Source organism: Paroedura picta, chromosome 1, assembly GCF_049243985.1.
Source record: "Paroedura picta isolate Pp20150507F chromosome 1, Ppicta_v3.0, whole genome shotgun sequence".
Lineage (NCBI taxonomy): Eukaryota > Metazoa > Chordata > Lepidosauria > Squamata > Gekkonidae > Paroedura > Paroedura picta.
This window is the reverse complement of record NC_135369.1, coordinates 16,534,817-16,555,637: the sequence shown is the minus strand read 5'-3', so window position 1 is coordinate 16,555,637 and position 20,821 is coordinate 16,534,817. Positions and strand designations below refer to the sequence as shown.

The window sequence follows — 20,821 nt, the reverse complement described above, 5'->3', positions numbered from 1 at the left end:
AGGCGAACAACAGGGCATAGAGGACAAGGCCTTCTCACCTCTATGCTGCCAGCAATATTCAGAGGTGCACTGCCTCTGAGCATGGAGGCTCCTTTTAGAAAGTTCAGGGCCCTAGAATAGGGTTGGGACCTCCAGGGCCATCTAGACCAACCCCCTGCACAATGCCGGAACTCACAACTACCTGCCCACCCACAGTGATCCCAATTCCATGTCAAAGTTATCCCCCCCCCCCCCCCCCCGAAACAAAAATCTCCAGAATCCAGCCTGGCCTGGAGGAAATTCACCTACCATCCTACAGTGGCAATTCCCTGGGCCCACAAGGAAAGGCCGCAAGAGACAAACAATGTGGGGCTTAAAATATCTCCGCAAGGCAGAGCAATTCCACCGGGACTGTAGCCGAGGCCCACAAACGCCACCAATAAATTAGCCCCCCTCCAAAAAATGATAAACCTCTTGTGTGCCATGCCGAAATGAACACAAAGCACTGTACCTCTCCACTTCCTACAGAAAACTGTTGAGTTTTCCAATTGTTTTATTATAAATCTGATTCCTTATTTATTTATTTATATTTATATATACCGCCCTCCCCCGAAGGCTCAGGGCGGTTTCTAAATGATTAATATGCTTTCATCCTCATTCTTATCTTATGAAATGTTGTAAGTCGCCCAGCGCTCTCGGGGAATGGCGGCATACAAGTTTGAAAACAAATTAAATTAAAAAATAGAAGAAGAGTTGGTTCTTATAAGCCGCTTTTCCCTACCTGAAGGAGGCTCAAAGCGGCTTACAGTTGCCTTCCCTTTCCTCTCCCCACAACAGACATCCTGTGGGGCGGGTGAGGCTGAGAGAGTCCTGATATCACTGCCCGGTCAGAACAGTTTTATCAGTGCCGTGGCAAGCCCAAGGTCACCCAGCTGGCTGCATGTGGGGGAGTGCAGAATCGAACCTGGCATGCCAGATTGGAAGTCCGCACTCCTAACCACGACACCAAACTGGCTCTCTAATAGTCATTAGAGCAAGTAGTGGCCCTCTGTCACAACCTACCACTGACCTAGAAGTTGCTCCGTGCATCCTTGCAGATGCAGGCTTTATGAGCCGTTCCACATCACTGCTAAAACCTCCAGCCAATCCAAGAGGGAATAAGACTGATCTCGTTCCCCCCACCGCCCACTCCAAAGCATCCCCAAAAAGTGGCAGGGCCTCCGGGCTGGGCAGAGCACGAAAAGGGAAAAGACGGAGGGAGAGCTGCAGGCAAGTAAACAAGAGCTACAAGATATCATCAAAAATAATTTATTGTCCCTTAATACAAGTCGTCCCTGTGAAATGGTCTACAAAATAAAACGTCACAGTTGGGCCCGAAACGGGGTGCCCAGTCACAGCTACGAATGGTGCGTGATGCTAGCGCTGGGGTCAGTGGAATGTTCGGGGCGGGAGGAAGGGGGTCAGGCGGGATGAGGAATTATTGCTAATGCAAGAGGCTGGTTATTGCTTGGTGCAGGAGGTGGGGAACCGCCGGCTGACTCTCCCGCTGCACGTCTGCGGAACCGACTGGGTACGACCAACGGTTCGAAAGGCCACTCCTAACCGGCGCTGACGCGTCCGCTTCCTGACTCCCTTGCGGGAGACACAGGAGGACGGACTGTTTCCCAGATCGAAGCAAGAAGGCGGCTGGCGGTGCAGTCTGGAGAGTTCATAAGTCGCCTCCTGGTGGGTGACGCCGCCGCTCTGGCTTCTCTGGTCTGTGGGGCTTGCCCTGTCTGTTGGACTCCAGAAGGACAGCAGGGGGAGGAGGGAGGGACACAGGAGGTGAAAAGACAGGAGTTGGGGAAACTACTACTGCTGCCCCATCACACAATTTTGTAGTGATTAAGAGAGACAGAGAGAACGAACGTGGAAACCTACATACAGGAACTCCGACAACTGCACAGACACCCAAAAGGGTTATGGGCCCAGTTCAACAGTGGATGCCATCACCTTCTCCTCCAGCCTCAGACTGCGCTATCTGGAACTGCTATTTCCCCGCATCCCAGAGGCCAGTGGGTTAGGAAACAGTCTGGCCAGCCCTTCATTTCTGCAGGGGTGGAGTGGGGGACTGTCCCCGGGACTCCCAGACTTCCCGGATGGTGCGACGGACTTCGCGGGGCAAGTGGAGGGTCTCGGCGTGGCACTGGAGGATGTGCTGCTTGACGGTGGCCAGGCACACCTGGCGCAGGGCGTTCTCGCAGACCATGCACACCAGCTGGCCAGTGACAGTGTTGAAGTCCATGAGGAAACGGGCTCGCCAGGCGGGGTCAAAGCTCTTGGCTGGGGGCAAGGGGTCTCCCGCCTTGACCTCCAGGGCTTTCCGCTGTCCCAGTTTGGCACCACAGTCTTTGACGTTGCCACGGGCAAAAGAGCTGCCAAGGGGATGGGGGGCTTTGGACTGGGTCAAGCCCAGGCGGTGGGGAGAGTTTGTGGAATGGAGTCGCAGCAGAGAGACGGAGCAATCCCGATCTGGCAAGAAGGGAGTGAGACAGGGAGTCATTTAGCTGCCAAAAAGTCCCTTGGGGCAGATATTCAAGGTTTTAAGCAAATAAACCACTTTTAAAGACATACGTCCCCCAAAAGTCTGAAATTACATTTCTCTACCTAAACCTTCAAAGAAAGCCCATTTGATGCAGTGATACAACTGTCAGACCAGGATCTTAAGAGACGTGGGTTCAAATCCCCACAGTGCCATGAAGTTCATCAGGGGACCTTTGACCCAGTCACCTTCTCAGCATAACCTACCTCACAGGATTGTTTTGAGGTAAAAATGGGGATTGTATAGAAGAGCTGGTTTATTGTACCCTGTTTTTTACTACCCAAAGGAGTCTCAAAGCGGATTTCAGGCCCGTTCCCTTCCCCTCCCCAGAACAGACGCCATGTGAGGTAGTTGAATCTGAGAGAACTGTGACTAGCTCAAGGTTACCCAGCAGCCTGCATGGGGAGGAGAAGTGGGGAGTCAAACCCAGTTCACCAGATAAGAGGCCGTCGCTCTTAAACACTACACCAAGTTGGCTCTCGCTCTGGGATAAACAAAGTAACACAAATGTACAAGACAGATTCTACTTTTTTCCCCTTAAAAAGGGTGATCAGATTCTAAGAGTTCTAAAAGGATTTCTCAAAAGTTATGAGGGCCAGTGGCTTTTCTAAAGGGGGGGGGTTCCCAAAAGTTTGTGTCCTGAAAACTTAAAAGAACATTTGTTCTTTGGACCAGAGAGTAGCGGTTTCTTCTGGGACCCTCCAAATGAACATTGAGAGGCGGTTCCCTGTAGATGCCAGCTGCAAGATTTCCTTGAAAGGAAAGGAAATGGCCCCTCCCACTTGAGCCCCCGTCACTATTACAAAATTCCATTTCCAGCAGAGAATCAACCACTTACACGGCTTCTCCCCCGTTCTCTTCTTGGCAGCTGGCTTTGCTTCCGAGTCCTGGGGTGGTTCTGAAACGAGATGGGTTGTACGCTTGTCCTTCTGCAGTGCTACCAGAATGCCCCTGAGCCCCTCCCACGCATCCGCTCCTAAATTCCACCGTGAGCATCTAGCTGAGAACCCGCGTTGTGATCTTTCCAAGGTAACAAAGGAGGGAAACGAGGGGGCAGCGGCTTGAGCCTACAGGCAACTGAGCCCGACTCTGAACGCTCCTCCCCATTTGGTTGTTGGGAGAGGCCATAAAGGCCGTCGTGTCCAACCCCCTGCTCAGTGCAGGATCAACCTAAAGCAGCTCTCAACCTTCCTAATGCCACGACCCTTTAATGCAGTTCCTTATAAAATTATGCAAGTTTTCTTTCACAGAAATTAAACCGAGCAATGGCATGAAGATCCATCGTTCATGATTGTATATAAATTGGATTTTCCCTTGGGTTTCTCAGTTCAGTCCTGCCTCTTCTCCCACCATGCCGATCTCACTCTTTTCTGCTGCTCCAGACAGACAAATGCTCTATCTCAATCTACCCCACAAGGCTGTTGTGAATGGCGCCACACCTGTGAAAAGGTCGTTCGGCCCCCAAAGGGGTCCTGACCCCCAGGCTGAGAACCACTGTCCTAAAGCATCCAGGATCAGTATCTGTCTAGCTACTGCTTGAAGATCGCCAGTGAGGGGGAGCTCCCCACCTCCTTAGGCAGCAGATTCCACTGCTGAACTACTCTTGACTGTGGAATTCTTTTTCCCAATAGCTAGCCATCCTACATGTAATTTAAGGCCATCACTTTGATTCCTGCCCTCTGCTGCCAACAGGAACTGCTCTCTGCCCTCCTCCAAAGGACAGCCTTTCAGATATGATGAGGTAGCATATTTTTCTCTCTCACACGTACACACATGCATGCACCAAACCTGAACTGACAACCTTTTGGGTCTGTTTGCGAGTACATTTCAGTTTGCTAGATGCTACTGGTCCCCATTTTGTTTTCTAACAATAAAAAAGGCCACAGCGCCTCCACCTGGCTGGGTCCGGCAGTACAGCTTCAAGGCAAAGCCGGCGGGGAAGCTGCCATCAGTGAAGATCCGGATTTCGGCAGGCGCTGAACCGGGGACACCGCATTCCGACGGCCATTCTTTCCCTAGGAGGCAAAGGGATGGCATGAAGCACTGATGTGTCCTTCCCCACCCTGGACGCCAAAGTAACCCTCCGGGATTCAGCACCGATCCCTCTCCTGCCTCATTCTGCAGCTGGACGTCACAGACAGTATCAGGACGGGAACGAATTATTTGCGAGGAGAGACAAGGAGAGCAGCAACTCCCTTCTTCCCTTCACTCTTCCTGCAGAAGGAGCAGCCAAAGGGCAACACCCCCTCTGCCAGCAGCGTCCAGCATTCTGTCTAAATCAGCCTCTCTCCTTTACCATTGAGAACCACCTGAAACATTCTTCAAGCTTCAAGAAACCCCACCAGTGGCACGATCGTGCAGAATATGGTTGAGAAGCAGAGCTGTGGACAAGCCCACCCGGGGCCCCTCCCTTCCCCAACCCTCCAGGCCCATCAGTGGCCATTTGGGGACGGGAGGGCCGACAGGACCATATCCTTATCCATCCATGGTTCCTCTATATCAGTGGTCCCCAACCTTTCTGAGGCAGGGCATCGGGCCGCGCCCACAGGGGCCGCGCCCACGCACCGGGCCGCGCCCGCGGGCCGCACCCACGCATTGGCCCGTGCATTGGGCTGCGCCCGCGCATAGCACATGCGCAATGCGCGGCCCGGCCCTGATTCCCTCTCCCTGCCCTCCCGCAGTAAGAAGCTTCCCGGGCCGCAAGCTTGCGGCCTGGGAAGTTTATTACTGTGGGGGGGGCGGGGAGAGGGAGCCGCGGCCCGGTGCCATGGCCTTGGCGGCCCGGCACCAGGCCGCGGCTTGCAGGTTGGGGACCACTGCTCTATATATTTGTGAAACTGCCTGGGGCGTGGAACGTGTCCGGCTGTCCAAGTTGGAATAGGGCCAATCAGGGTGAAGCCAGCAAAGTTGGCTGCACCCTGATTGGCCCTGCCCCTGCAGCTCCCGCCCTCCATCCCTGGACTCTAGCCTCTTTGCTCTCAGACACACCTCAGTGCCTGGAGCCAGCAGCAGGTAAACGGAGAGGGCCCTGGTCAAAGGGTCGTGGTGGAGGGCCTGCTAACGAGGGCCTCTTGGCCTGCTTACTGCCTGCTAAGGAGCTCTGTCCTGGGCCTGCTAATGAGCTGGCCAGCCCCCGGCCGCCCCACTTGATCTGGCTGCGAGCTGCCGCGCAAAGCCACCTTAAGCTGCCTGTCGGGGGGCTAGGGGAGGGGGCCCTTTCTAGGCCCGTTCTTAGGAACGGGCTTTAAAGCTAGTATGGTCATATCGCTCAATAAACATTTAACAAATTTTAAAAATATACAATAAATTAATTAACTCCGATTCGTTCAGGAAACTCTTCCAGGGCTGTCAAGAAACCCTTTCTTCCGCTGGCAGGAAAAAGAAATATTTTCACCTCTGCCAGTAGTCTGGATGTCTTGTATCTGCCACCAAACTGCAAATAACCACCAAGATACAAGCATGGCTGTTCCCAGAAGGGCAGTTCCAGGTGGTAACCTGCCTAGACTAGAGTTGGCCCTACAGGCCACCCCCACCCCCCAATGTTGGATCAACCTAAAGCATCCAGGATAAGACCGCCAGTGAGGGGAAGCTCCCCACCTCCCAAGGCCAAGCTACTTACACTGTGAACATTTTTTCCTGAAATCTAGCCAATATTGTTCTACTTATAGTTGAAACCTATTACCGTGGGCCCTCTCCTCTGCTGCCAACAGGAACCTTTCCTTGCCTTCCTCCACAAGACAACCTTTCAGATCCTTCAAGAGAGCCATCCTGTCTGTCCTTTCTCCACCTCCTCTTCTCCAGACTGAACATTCCCAGGTCCCTCAGCCTTTCCTCAAGAGGGCTTGGTCCCCAGGCCCTTGTTGCTCTCCTCTTGAGCCCTGTAGCCAAGCTGGAAAACTTGTGCCTGGGCACAGCTCTGGGTGACCTAAGTCCTGGGCAGACACCTCCTTCAAAATCATTTTGGATGAGCTAGTATTCCGGAGGCAGCTCCAGAGAGCTTCGTGCACCTTTTGTTCCCTCCCGAAAGGGCAAGCAGTTTTGGAGTCTGGCGTTGAGACCTCCAGGCGCTTTCGCACAAGCCTGCTACAGCCATCTGGCCCAGTTGGAAGCAAAATCCGAGCAGCTTGAAACTAAACTACTCCAGAAAAACATCGACTGAATGGGAAAACAAGAACTGGGGGCAGTTCTTGGCTTTGTGCTTACTACAGAAGCACATTTGTGCCTGACTTGACTGTCAGGGCGGTTTACATAAAACATAGGGGAGTACATTATAACCGTAATAACAATAACCATAACAAGAACGGTAAGAGCCAGCAGTGATCAACATTAAAATGGAAAAGTGCTTCAATTAAAAGGAGGCGGAGTCCTCAGAAAAGGGAACCTGGGTGGGCGCAGGGGACAAAGCGGTCACCCGTGAGCAGCAAGGCGTGGGGGTGTCTGAGCAGGGCTGCATGGGATAAAGACAGCCTTTCTCAACTTCTTTACCGTCAAGAAACCCCTGAAACATTCTTCACGATGCAAGAAACTCCAGAAGCTGCGCAATCATGCAGAATGTGGTTGGGAAGCAGAGCTGTGGACACGCCCACCCCAAGGCCCCTCCCCTTTCCACCCATTTCGGAGGGCAGGTCAACATGACCATATGTGGTCCTACGACCCAATAAACATTTAATAAATTTAAAGGATGTGTTAAAAATGAATTAACTCTCACCCATTGGATGAGAATACACAGGTAAAAGTAAAGGTAAAAGTAAAGGTATCCCCTGTGCAAGCACCGAGTCATGTCTGACCCTTGGGGTGACATCCTCTAGCGTTTTCATGGCAGACTCAATACGGGGTGGTTTGCCAGTGCCTTCCCCAGTCATTACCCTTTACCCCCCAGCAAGCTCATAAGGATGGAAGGCTGAGTTGACCTTGAGCCGGCTGCTGGGATCGAACTCCCAACCTTATGGACATCACTTCAGACAGCATTTCTGCTGCTTACCACTCTGTGCCACAATATTAATGACCGCCAACTCCTGAGGTGCGATGAAGGAAAGACCCTCCCGCGGGGGGGGGGGGCACCAGCACCCTTGCAGCCCCCCCTACCTGTGACCTTGGCAGGCTGGTCCTTCCAGATGTCTTTGGCGTTCTCAGCGTTGTGCAGCCTCCGCTGACCTTGCGCTTGCTGCCCGGGGTCGGAGCGTCCCGTCTCTGCCACAGAAGATTAGAGGATCAGAGGAGTCCAAGTCTAGATGGCCATCCTCCCTCGCTCCCCCTGCCCCACACTCCAGCACCCACCGCCCCGGGCTTTCGGCTGCCCGTGCTTCCAGCTCGCCGGCCGCTCCTCGGAATCTATCAGAACTTCGATCTCCGCTGGCTCCGGGCGCTTCTGGGGGTTTCCTGGTGCTGGGGAGGGAAAGAAGTTTCGTAAAATGGACAAGGAGCTCAATTCCATGTGCTGAGCGGCAAGTGCCTTTCGCCAATGAGTTAGGTGAGCAAAGAAAGCGGGCATAGGATTTAGCGCCCTTGGTATACCAGCTACAGTTTAAAGATTAAGACTTCGCCTGGCTTGGGTGAGCACTGGTGAAATCACAGCGGATAAAGTGGGGGCTGGGAAAGATGGTTGGAGGTGGCTTCACTCTCCCTGTGATGAACGGATAATAACAACCAAAATTTATTTATAGCCTGTCCTTCCCCAAAGGCTCAGAAAACACAGACGTGGATAAGCTCAGTCTAGTTAATTTCCACTTTGGCCAAGCTGGCCCAGGCTGGACTGACCTTGTCAGATCTTGGAAGCTAAGCAGGTTCAGCCCTGGTTACTACTTGGGTGGGACACCAACGAGGGCCCAGGGTTGTGACGTGGAGGCAAGCAAAGTTAAACCTGCTCACCTCATGCTTTGACAATGGTGCGTGAGGTCACCTGAAGTTGCCTGCCCCCCTAAACGGCACTTGACACATTTAATTTCTGCAATGAAGTTTGATTCTTGCTTTAACTTTGGACCTTCTGCATGCTTTCTCCAGATGAAGATACCTGACATCAGAGGCGGGTCAGACTTCCTTTTTACCCAAGACTCCGGATTGCTGTTTGCAGGGAGATTGCAAGGTATAAGACACTGGAGACTTTTAAACAGAGGCTGGATAGCCATCTGACGGAGAGGCCGATTCTGTGAAGGTTCAAGGGGGCGGCAGGTGACAGTGGATGAGCGATTAGGATGTGAGTGTCCTGCATAGTGCAGGGGTTGGACTAGATGAACAAGGAGGTCCCTTCCATGATTCTTGATAACCATCAAGTATTTATAAGGGTGCCATTTGGAGGATGGAGCAGAATTGTTCTCTCTTGCCCTGGAGGAACGGACCAGAATCAATGTGATGAAATTAATTCAAAAGAAATTCCGTCTAAACATCAGGAAGACGTTCCAGACAGTTAGAGCGGTTCCTCAGTGGAACAGGCTTCCTCGGAGGTGGCGGGTTCTCCATCTCTGGAGATTTTTAAACAGAGGCTGGATAGCCATCTGACGGAGAGGCTGATTCTGGGAAGGCTCAAGGGGGTGGAAGGTTACAGCGGACGAGCGATAGGGATGTGAGTGTCCTGCATAGTGCAGGGGGTTGGACTAGATGACCCAGGAAGTCCGTGCCAACTCAAGGGAGAGGGGGAGGCAAGCATTCAAATTCTGTAGCAGGCACGCACCCCAACACACTCTGCTCAGTTGCGCAAGGCTGTTGCGTGGAATTGAAGATGCAGTCCAAGAGACTAATTTCAACCTATTCCCCATCCGTCATGTCTCCCTCCCCTCCCCTCTCCGAGCAAGCACAGTCTGTTCCGCCCTTGGCAACGGATCACCCCACACCCATCTGCCGCCAACCCTGTCCTCCTCCCGCCATGCTACAAAAGACAGGTGTGAGTGGGAGAGAGAGGGGCGGGGAAAGAAGAGAACCGGCACCCAGCGTTCGGGCAACGGGGCCCTTTGATCTCCAAGCCTAAGATAAAGAGCCGTGCCAGTCGCGAAGCGAGCCAAAACAAGGCCAAGTCCGATGGCGCAAGTTAGGGGAAATTATTTCATTACTCCGTTTTCTTTTTTTTTTAACTACCTAAAAATTAAACCCCTCACCCGAGCTTGCACAGAAATGCTGAGACTTATTGTAGTAATCTCAAGGCTATAACAAGTGCTAATGATTCTGTGTATTTTGGGGTGGGGCTTTTAAGAAGAGTTGGTTCTTATATGCCACTTTTCTCTACCCAAAAGAGTCTCAAAGCGGCTTACAATGACCTTCCCGTTCCTCTCCCCACAACAGACACCCTGTGTGGTGAGTGAGGCTGAGAGAGCCCCGAGATTACTGAAGAAGAAGAGTTGGTTCTTAGATGCCAAGTCTCAAAGTGGCCTTCCCTTTCCTCTCCCCACCACAGACACCCTGTGAGGGAGGTGAGGCTGAGAGAGCCCTGAGATTACTGCTCGGTCAGAACAGCTTTACCGAGGTCACCCAGCTGGCTGCATGTGGGGGAGTGGGGAATCAAACCCGGCTTGCCAGGTTAGAATTTTTAATATAATACATGTTGTGTGACTTGAACTCAGCCATGTTATTATTGTATTACACTTTGCAGATTTCCATGAAGATGTTTTTTGGGGGAATTCATCAGATTTTTTGAAACAGAAGAGGAGTTGGTTTTTATCCACCACTTTTCATGACCCGAAGGGGGTTAAATAATGGCATGAATGGCCTCTTCCAACTCTATGATTCTTTAATGGAACTGCTCTGTGAGAACAGCTCTCACAGGGCTGTGACTGGCCCAAGGTCGCCCAGCTGGCTGCATGTGGAGGAGGGGGGGAATGATACCCAGCTCTCCAAATGAGAAGCCGCTGCTTTTAACCACGTTGGTTTGGTAGCTTTATAAAACGGAGCAATAAAATGATTTTACCTAATTTGTACCACCGGCCTCGGCCTTGCTCTTCCATGCCTTTGATCTCCAAGCCTTTTGACTGAGTGCTCTGTGCATTCTGAACTTTCCCAGCGCTGCTCATCTCCAAGAAGAGACGTTCAGACGCTCAAAGCCATGTGAAAGAGAGACGGGCTGTACCTTCGCAGGCAGGCTGCGTTGCTCCATCGGCAAGCATCACTCCTTCGCTCCAGGCCTCCAGAATGTTTTGCTTCTCCTCCAGGCTGAAGTCCAAGGAGTGGGCGTGATGCTGCAGGATGTGTTCCCGCGCGGCTGCCGGACCGGAGGCACTCAAGGCTCCACCGCACACCATGCACACCAGCCGGTCGTGTCCCGAGCTCTTGCCGATCAGGTACTCCTGCTTCCAGGAAGTGCAGTTCTTTGCTTGGCCATCCCCAGCCATCAAGGGGGGAACCGGCTGGTCTCCTAGGAGGGGGAACGAAGTGGGTCAAGATGGAGCCCAACTGCGCATCAGGCACTACTTAACAGCTCCTGCTCCCTTCTGTTTGTGTGAGTTCTGCACGTGAAGCTGCCTTATGCTGAATCAAACCCTTGATTGCCTACTCAGACGGCAGAGGCTCTGCAGGGTCTCAGGGGGAAGTCTTTCACATCACCTACCACCTGATCCCTTTGACTGGAGATGCCAGGGATTGAACTTGGGACCTTCTGCATGCCTAGCAGGGGCTCTGCTACTGTGCTGTGGCTCCTAATTTCCATTTAAAGGACCAGGTAGGAGGTGGTGTGGAAGACCTCAGCCTGAAACCCTGGAGAGCCGCTGCTGGTCTTATAATGCTGACCTTGAGGGACAGAGGGCTTGGTTCAGTATAAGGCAGCTTCACATGTACATGAAAACATGAAGCGGTCTTATACTGAATTAAGCCCTCTTGGTCCATCAAGATCAGCAGCTCTCAAAAGTCTCAGGGTGAGGTCTTTCCTTTTAGCTAGAGATGTGAGGGATAGGACCCTGGACCACCCACACAGCAAGCAGATTCTCTACTACTGAGCTACGGTCCTTCCCAAACAATCAGTCCCAATAAGCTCCTGACCTGCTGTGATGCTGCTGGAAATTTGATGCATTTTCTGCACTTGTGCAAAGGACACATCTTTATTTTGGGGTGGGGTGTGTGTGAGGATTTAAATCCTTCACTGTTGTCTTCTTAAAGTCAGATTTTCCTGCAAACCTGGGGGGGGGGGGGAGAAGCGATCCTGCAAGTATGCGGAAACATCTTTTCAGAATCCACATGGCCCCAATCTACAGTTTTAGACATCCACAGATGGGAGGGGGACAGGTTGCTAATGGGATACAGCTTAGGCACACATATGCATACAGACATACATCGATGTTATACTTATTTATTTCATTTGTATTGTGCCTTTCTCCTCAGTGCGGATTCCAAACTCGGTTTGCAGTGCCTACTATAAAACCAAGTCTTCATGGAACTGCTGAGATTTTTTTCAGTTCTTACAGGATGCTTTATTTACTGGCCAGGGTGGAATCAGCAATTAGCCAGTTAATTCTATAAGGAGAGGCAGCCAAGGAGAACTGAGAGGGGCATGTGTAATTTCCTCCTGTTCCGTATCAAGCTAATCCACTGGTGTAGGCAGGGGTGGCCAAACTGGCTCTTCAGATGTCCATGGACTACAATTACCATGAGCCTCTGTCAGCAGAGTAGTTCACGGACATCTGGACAGCCATAGATCAGGGAGAGGAGATCAGGGCCCTGACGGAGCTAAAACAATTCCGTAGGGCCTGCAAAAAGATCTTCCCCCAGGCATTTATTCATTCATTCATTCATTCATTCATTCATTCATTCATTCATTCATTCATTCATTCATTCATTCATTCATTCATTCATTCATTCATCATACTTTGGTTGAGACCAGGCATAACCAACATCATCTAAAACTAAAGCCCCTGCTCCCTCCATCCCAGAATTCAGTTCGCACTGGACCTGGTTGCACTATGTACTGTTATAATCATCAGTTATTAGTATTAATGTTATGGTTATTTATATGTTATGGATTGTTTCATGTATTGTTTATACATTTTATCTAAACCGCCCTGAGCCTCCAGGGAGGGCGGGATGGATGGATGGATGGATGGATAGAGATAGTCTGACTACCCCTTGCAATAATGACAACAAGCATTTGGAGTTTTATGGTCTAATTTATATTATAAATTTGAGGTGGGGCACAGACTTAATTTTCTTCTGGCCAGGGATTCTGTTTTTTTTGGGGGGGGGAAGGGCATCATTGGGGCATGGAATTGGGGTCACTGTGGGTGGGCAGGCAGTTTGAATTTCCTGCATTCTGCAGGGGGTTGGACTCGATGACCCTGGAGGTCCCTCCCAACTCGATGATGATGATTCTGCATTAGCACCTCCCCCTCTTGCATGATGGTACTTGGGTTTTCGCAAATAAAACACCAACGATGAAGCAAACCAGACCCGAGAGAGGAAATTTTCCCATGGACATTGCAGATAAGTTTTCAATACCAGCCCCAAAAGCGGTGGTGTTCATAATGAAGCTCAGTTCCCAAGAACGGCGGACTCTTTCCTACTTCTTTCACTACCTTTTCAACTCCAAAAATCAAGAATCAGTGTCACCGTGACCACCAACCCGACTCACTTTCCAGAATTGGGAGTGGAGCTCTGGTGCTTCTTCCCTATCCAACCCTACCTCCTGTCTTTCAGCCGCAGGGGCAGCCCCATCTCCGATTTGGTCATGGGACCCACTTGTTCTGATTCCTCACAGTTTTTGTAATTACTAGTTTCCACTGCCTTTTCCGTGCCATCTATTTAAGAGCCCCATGGAGGTATGCCAAAAAGGGAGGGAGGGGTCCTTCCTGTGGGGCATACTTCCTACCTCTGCCCACAAGGCCTTTGTTGGCTCCATCCTGGGTCACGGGGTCACGGGCCGGCACGAGCGGATTGGCAACCATTTTCTCTTCGTCTCTTTTGCACTTCAGAGATACCTCAATGTAATCCAGGAGGGGAGCTTCTGCTTTTAATGCCATGAGCAATTTGCAAGGGGGGAAGTGGGGGCACAGAAGCCCAGCTGCAGAAGAATGAAAAGCGTCAACAGGGGCAGCCCTCTCCTTGAATGCGGTTGAGTGCCCCCACAACACTCTAATTCCCCCGAGATTAGGATGAGCGAGCCGGAAGATGTGGCAAAGGCCCCAAGCACACCAGAAGGAAGTGCTCAAAATATTTTCACCCTGCTTATCTCCCAGGCTGGACAGATACTGATCCTGGATGCTTTAGGCTGATCCTGCATTGCACAGGGGGCTGGGCTAGATGGCCTGTAGGGCCCAACTCTATGCTTCTATATAAAGTACAAAGTAAGCATTTTATTTGGGTTTTCAGTATTTTTACATGCTGTCCCTTTGGCATGTAGACGCGATGCTGTATGCAAATGATTCTTGCGTCCTGTTGGAACATTTAATTTTGGGGTTCTAGGTACATGTATTACCTGAAGAAGAAGAGGAGGAGTTGGTTCCTATATGCCACTTTTCTCTACCCGAAAAAGTCTCAAAGCTTCTTACATTCGCCTTCCCTTTCCTCTCCCCACAACAGACACCCTGTGAGGTGGGTGAGGTTGAGAGAGCCCTGATATTACTGAAGAAGAAGAGTTGGTTCTTATATGCCGCTTTCTCTACCCAAAAGAGTCTCAAAGCGGCTTACAGTTGCCTTCCCTTTCCTCTCCCCACAACAGACGATGAGTGGGGGTTCTCCAGACTAGAATCTGCTGCTCTTAACCACTACATCTCGCTGCCTCTTAAAAGGAAACAGCTTTCAGAACCATCTGATGTAGTGGTTAAATCGCAGAGTTCCAGGTTCAAATCCCAAATGAGCTATTCAATTAACTGGATAGCCACGGGCAAGGACCATGCACACTTGGTCCTTGCAGGGATGTTGTGAGGACAAAAACAGAGAGAAGTACACTCTTTGCTACTCCTTGAGAAAGTCTGGGTTAAAATATGATTAAAAATGAAAATGAATAGGGATACCAGAGACCGTTCCCAATCAGATTATTCTCCCCGCTTCTCCACCCAAAATTATTTACTTATCCCTGCTGACAAAAGCATCTTTGTCTTCAGACCACAGAAACCAGGATGTGGGCAGAGATCCTGGGCAACCTACTGGATGAGATTGGAAACTATCATAAGATAGAGAGGCAGAGCCAGTTTGTGTGCCTGGCCCATCCACGGCGCATTTTAAATATGATTTGGGAGAATAAACAATCAAAATTTGATCAAGGGGTGTGTAGCGGCAGGGATCCCCACCCTTTTGTTTTAAACACAGAAGTTTTAAGAAGTCAAAATAACCTGCTGCATTATTCTGTGCTTTCTGTTGAGAATTTATTTTAAAGACATCCTCATGTTTTTGAACTTAAGCTTCTAGCCCTCATGATGGCTAAAGTTACTTTTTTCCCCAAGGGGAATACTGAGATTGCCCTTGTGTACCTACTGCAGTTACAGAGCTACAGAAACAAGTGTTCATTTCATCAATTTCTACTTTACCTTTCTGCCCTCATAAGGGTCACCAAGGCAGTCAACAAACTAAAAACATGCATCATAAAACCGTATATTAAAAGCCATTACAACCAACAAAAAACCACATCATTAAAATAATTAAAACCAGATCTAAAATACATACAAAGCCCTTAAAAAAACAATTAGGTAGGGGAGATTGGCATTTTACCTTGAAATCTGTTTTTTTTTTACAGAAAATCTCTTACCTCTGTGTGGGTGTTGGGGAAGGGGGGGGATCTCGTTGGACCAGAGGGTAGAATCAGCTCACTGCTGGCTGAACAAGGAAAGGGGGGGAATCACAAAACCACTATGGGGAAAAACAGGGGGAAATCACTTCCTTCACTCTGGAGTCCAGCCTTCCCAATGCCAAACCCAAAGAATCCCCACTGTCCCCAACTCAGCCTTCAAACATTGAATTTCCCTTTTGTGCCCCGAAACCATACATTTCCAGCTCCCCCCCCCCATTACCTCAGGTTCTCCATCTTTATTCTTTCTACCATCAAACTCCACCTCTCCCATCTTGATCCATCCCCTTCATGTTCTCACCCCCCCCCCATAGGCCCAGGGCCTCCTTCTTGCCTACCATCTTGAAACCCACTCAGGTGCTTCTTACCAACCCTCCCCCTCCCCCTGGTCTCTCAACACCCACCTGGCTCCCAACCACCTGAACCCTGAATAAACTCTCCTCTCCTCTCCCATCCACATCTGACCTGCCCCCCTCCATTGAATGCCCCCTCTGCACTCCACCCCGGCCAGGCCCCCCCCCCCTCTACCACCCCATAAGGCCCCACAGGCCCATCCCCTCCTGACCTGCCCCCCCCCCACTGGAATTTCCACCTGGGCCTTGGCTGACCCCCCCTCCCCCCAAAAAATATGCCCCCCTCCTCCTTTCTTCTCCCCGCCCACCCCCCCCCGTCCCCTCCACGGGCCATTTGCCCCCCCCGCAAGTGACCTTTAGCCAGCCCCTCCCCCCACTGCAGGCAGGGGGCGCGGAGCAGCCCCCTCCCCAGCCTCCCAGCGCCCCCACCCTTTGCCCAGCTGCGAGGGGACCCTTCTCGGCTCTGCTGCAGCTGCTGGCTGGCTGGCTGGCTGGCCCGGGCTCCTCGGACCATAGAGGCCCCTGCTTCCAGCCCGGCAGAGCGGCTCCCCCAGCCTCCGCGCCTCTCCCCTCCCCGCTCTATGGTTTCATTGTCCGATGGAGGGGCCTGGCCATAGAGCCGCGGGCGCTAGAGGGGCACGCCCCGCGCTTCCTGTTTCTGGGAGGGGGCGGGAGGGGAGGAGAGCGTGTCTCCATTTTCCCTTAGAGGGGCACGAGGCGCGGCGGAGGCCGCCAAGGCGGAATCGTTTCTAGTAGAAAGTGCAGTTTCCAGCACTGTTTTTAGAAGGGTTGCAAACTCTGGACTGGAAAATTGCTGGAGATGTGAGGGTGGAGCCTGAGCAAGGCGCGTAATGCCATGGATAAGAAATAATGTAATAATGTAAGAAATGAAAATAGAGCCCACCCTCCCAAGCAGCCATTTTCTCCATGGGCAGAGATGCCAGCCTCTAGGAGAGACCTGAGGATCCTCTGGAATTGTAGCTAATCCAGAGTAAAGAGAGAGAGTTCCCCTGGAGGAAATGGCTGCTTTGGACAGTGGCCTCCATAGCATTTTACTCCACTGAGGTCCCTCCCCGCACCAAATCCCGCCTGCTACTGGCTCCGTCCCCAAAGTGTCCGGGTATTTTCCAACCCAGAGCTGGTAACCCAATCCAGGGGACCTGATCTTGGTCGGCTGGAGAGCAGTTGTAATTCCAGGAGATCGCCAAATCCTACCTGGAGGTTAGCCACCCTGTCTTTAGCAACCTTGAGTATAGTCAACAAGGTTGATTGGCGCTATATTACAGGATTGTTGCTGCAGATTTGTCTCAGCCCAGAATATTCAGGGTTAGGACCCCAATTTGCATTACAGGATTGTTGTATATCATGCTGGAGCATACCCCCACAATGTGGGAAATAGTAATATTAGACTATGTTGTAGGCTTGTTTCAAGCCGGTGTGTATTTCAAGCTGGCATTTTTGCAGTGTCGGGGGCAACAGTGCCAGTGTGGCTGGAATGTTAGATTACACCTAGAGATTTCCAAATTCAAAAATTCATGAAGTAAAAGCAAGCCTAACCTCCTTCCTTTTATTTATTTATTTATATCTTGGATTTATATACCGCTGATCCTGGCTGGGCCCACGGTGGTTTACAAGGATAAAAGAATAAAAAGCAATAAAACCCCATAATTCCCCTTAATAATAAATATTATTAATACCAAGGCGGCAGGAAAAAACAACTATTCCCCCTTGTTCAGCCAGGGGACAACCATTCTGCTGTTCTAGTGGGAGTGAGGCACCAGATCAATCAGAAGGACACAGGGAGTCCTAGATCGATTGTTAGGACTCCACCGTGGCCTCAACCATATGCCTGGCGATAGAGCTCTGTCTTACAGGCCGTTGGATGGTTATGAGCACAAAATGGTGGAGAGCTATAACTGCTCCCTGGGAGGAAAATGGGATAATGTGTTGAATGCTCAACAATAACATTGAACTACGGGATTCTTGGAAAGCAGGGGTCCCCAATGATTTTGAGCCTTTGGGCGCCAATGGAATTCTGGCACAGCCACAAAATGGCTGCCAGAAAAATGGTTGCTGCACATAATGGCTCCTGCAGCTTACACTCAGTGAAGCTCCTTCTGCTGTCCTGGCAGCTGCTGCCACACCTGCATTTTAAAAACATCTGCACAGCCAAACTGATTTCCAGTGGCCAATCAGAAGCCTTCCTTGACAAAAGCCCCATGAGGCCCACTTACTTTCTAAAGACACTTGACTGATGCCAGAAAAGGTATCAGTGGGCAGCCTGTTATAATGCATTTTCAGGCTCATCTCTGGGCTGCTAATCTTCTGTTGGCACGTTTTTTGTTAATGTAAAGAAACATTCAAAGGAGGAATCCCCCGCCTGCACTGAGAAGCACACCAGTCTTTTCTATCACCACAGGGTCCTGCTGCCTCATTCTCCTTCATGTATAAACCAAAACCTAACATGACCTGCAATTTTTCAAAGTACTAACTAGACTGATGTGGAGATGGGACTTCCTGGTTACCCTGGAGACTGAAGGCTGTTCAGAAATGTGAGCCGGAAGGAGGAATGATTGGGTTTCGCCAGAGCCGTACCAGTAGCCGGTTTGTTTCTGGACACATTTTCAAAGTCCTGTTTTTGGCCTAAGTCAGTGGTTCTCAACCTTCCTAATGCCGCGACCCTTTAATACAGTCCCTCATGTTGTAGTGACCCCGCAACCATAAAATTATGCAAGTGTTCTTTCACGGAAATTAAACAGAAACTGAGCAATGGCATGAAGATCCAATGTTCATGATTGTATATAAATTGTTTTTTTCCCGGGGTTTCTCAGTTCATTTCTTTCTCTTGTCCCACCATGCCGATCTTGCTCTTTTCCCCTGCTCCAGACAGACAAACGCTCTATCTTGATCTACCCTGCAAGGCCGTTGTGTGGATGGCACCCCCCCAGCCAAGCTGCTTGCCCTGCTGAGAACCCTGTGAAAGGATCGTTCAACCCCCAAAGGGGTCCCCAGCCCCAGCATGAAAACCACTGGCCTAAGTCATCTGAGGATTCAGGGTATCACATACTTTCAGCCTAACCTGCCACAAAGTGGTATTGTGGGGATAAACGATGTAAACAGAGTGAAAGGCGAGTGTACGTGAAGTACAAAAATAATCTGATTTTGTCAGAACCTATTAGGCCACAGAGTATAAATAGAAATGCTTCTAACCAGTGCTTAAGATTATTAAGAGCCACTGTCAGGCAAACATATAGGGGGGAGGGACCTGCCACAGGACAGGCCCCCTTTGATACACATGGCTCCCAAAGATGGGAGGAAGAAAAGTGTCGTCAAGTTACGTCTCAGTTACGGCGACCTTGCAGGGTTATAAAGGCAAGAGAAGGTCAGAGGTGGTTTGCCATTGCCATAGCAACCCTGGACATCCTTGGCAATCTCCTTGGCAGTCTCCCATCCAAGGACTCACTAGGGTGAACGCTGCTTAGTTTCTGAGATCTGACCATAAGAACATAAGAGAAGCCATGTTGGATCAGGCCAATGGTCTGTCCAGTCTAATACTCTTGTGTCACACAGTGGCCAAAACCCAGGGGCCTTCAGGAGGTCCACTAGTGGGGCCAGAACTCTGGAAGCCTTCCCACAGTTCCCCCCCAATGCATAGCATCATTGCCCCAGACTATACCTTAAATTGTCCCATCTATACCTTAAAATGAGAATCCAGTAGCACCTTTAAGACCAACAAAGATTTATTCAAGGCGTGAGCTTTCTCTTCGTCAGACTAAGAATTGACCATCATAACTGGTTTATTCACGCCTTGAATAAATCTTTGTTGGTCTTAAAGGTGCTACTGGAATCTGTTTTTATTGTGCTACTTCAGACCAACACGGCTACCCATTTGAATCCATCTATACCTTGTGGCTAATAGCCACTGATGGATCACTGCTCCCTAAATTAATCCAATCCTCTCTTGAAGCTGTCCTGGTCCATCCATGTCAGATTGGGTCCCAATAAAGCTCTTAACTAGGGAAGCTAGATTCAGATGGGTCGCCGTGTTGGTCTGAAGCAGCAGAACAAAGTTTGAGTCTAGTGGCACCTTTAAGACCGACAAAGGAATTTCAGAAACAGACTGGAATGGGAGATTGCTGAATTGCAAATTATTTCAAACACTCAGGATAATGGAGCCCCCTGGGCTTAACAGGGGCATTGGCTTATTATCTCACTACATAGACCCAGAAATTATACGCAGAAACTGAACTTGTCAGTCTATTCCAACCATAGGACTAACACACAGTTCTCACATCTATTTATTCCTTTATCATTTTAATGCCAATATGCTGCTATTTAAATTTCGTACCAAATGTGCTGTTCCAGTCATAGCTGTATTTATTGCCTGTCTAGTTATGCATCTTCAGTTGAACTGGGTAGACCTTGGGGCTACCACTGAACTTATTCTGTTTAACTCTTGTACGTGTATGCTGATTTACAATATTCACAACTGCCTCAGCTATGATCACCCAGTTAATTAGGCATCTGAACTTCAGCTAAACCATACTGGAAATTAACCCTTCCCACCCTCTCTCTCCTTCTATGTAATGGTCGAAGAAATTTTATTTTACTGCATCTGAGGAAGTCAGCTTGCACACAAAAGCTTATGCCTTGAATAAAACTTTGTTGGTCTTAAAGGTGCCCCTAGACTCTGTCTTTGTTCTGCAACCAGGGAAGCTGAAACTGGATGATCCTGCCTTGAGCAGGGGGTTGGACTAGATGGCCTCTATGTTCCCTTCCAACTCTATGATTCGATTAATGATCTGGGGCCTGGGGACCAAGCCCCATGAGGAAAAGCTGAGGGACTGCTTGGCCTGAAGAGGAGGAGGTTGAGAGGGGACATGAGGCCTTTTGTGCAGAACTAGAAGATAATTAATGGTAATAGTGGAGGGAGCATGTTATGATGTCTAATGTTTAAGTTCCATATTCTTTCTATTCAGATTTTTTAAATACTTGATATTTAATGGTCTATGACTGTAATAAATAAGAGAGGGAGACATGATGGCTCTCTTGAAGTATGTGAAAGGTTGTCACTTAGACCGTTTATGCACTGGAGGTTTCATGCCAGGCTGCAGGGTGGAGTTTTAGTCATGGCAGGTTGCACCACCTCTTCCTGCACCTACATGGGGGAGCATTTGGCCCAGTGTGCCTCACCCACCCCCTATCTGTCCTCCTGAT

General features: G+C 50.1%; 1 protein-coding gene across 8 annotated transcripts; it reads right to left on the bottom strand.

The window, feature by feature from the left end:
- Positions 1 to 1,271: 1,271 nt before the first annotated feature.
- On the bottom strand, positions 1,272 to 16,193 carry SPINDOC (spindlin interactor and repressor of chromatin binding). Of its 8 annotated transcripts, none has more exons than XM_077323695.1 (9): positions 16,034 to 16,193; positions 15,213 to 15,313; positions 13,338 to 13,529; positions 10,614 to 10,898; positions 7,838 to 7,945; positions 7,646 to 7,750; positions 4,456 to 4,575; positions 3,399 to 3,458; positions 1,272 to 2,490 (listed from the first exon to the last, which is right to left on the bottom strand). In XM_077323695.1, exons 3-9 carry the CDS (start codon positions 13,486 to 13,488, stop codon positions 2,063 to 2,065), a joined length of 1,257 nt encoding a protein of 418 aa, XP_077179810.1. In that variant the 5' UTR covers positions 13,489 to 13,529; positions 15,213 to 15,313; positions 16,034 to 16,193; the 3' UTR covers positions 1,272 to 2,062. The 8 variants fall into 8 exon arrangements, with proteins under 8 accessions (XP_077179810.1, XP_077179829.1, XP_077179839.1 ...); XM_077323714.1 differs by having other exon boundaries at positions 13,338 to 13,475; positions 16,034 to 16,192; XM_077323724.1 differs by having other exon boundaries at positions 13,338 to 13,472; positions 16,034 to 16,192.
- Positions 16,194 to 20,821: the final 4,628 nt, after the last annotated feature.

Bases quoted from the DNA above. Each gene is read 5' to 3' on its own strand.
- SPINDOC (XM_077323695.1), bottom strand. From the start codon at position 13,488: ATGGCATTAAAAGCAGAAGCTCCCCTCCTGGATTACATTGAGGTATCT. The intron at 4,576-7,645 runs GTAGGGGGGGCT...TTTGCCTCCTAG, and splicing joins CCAGCCTGCCAAGGTCACAG to GGAAAGAATGGCCGTCGGAA. The intron at 3,459-4,455 runs GTGGAGGCGCTG...ATCTCGTTTCAG, and splicing joins GTACTGCCGGACCCAGCCAG to AACCACCCCAGGACTCGGAA.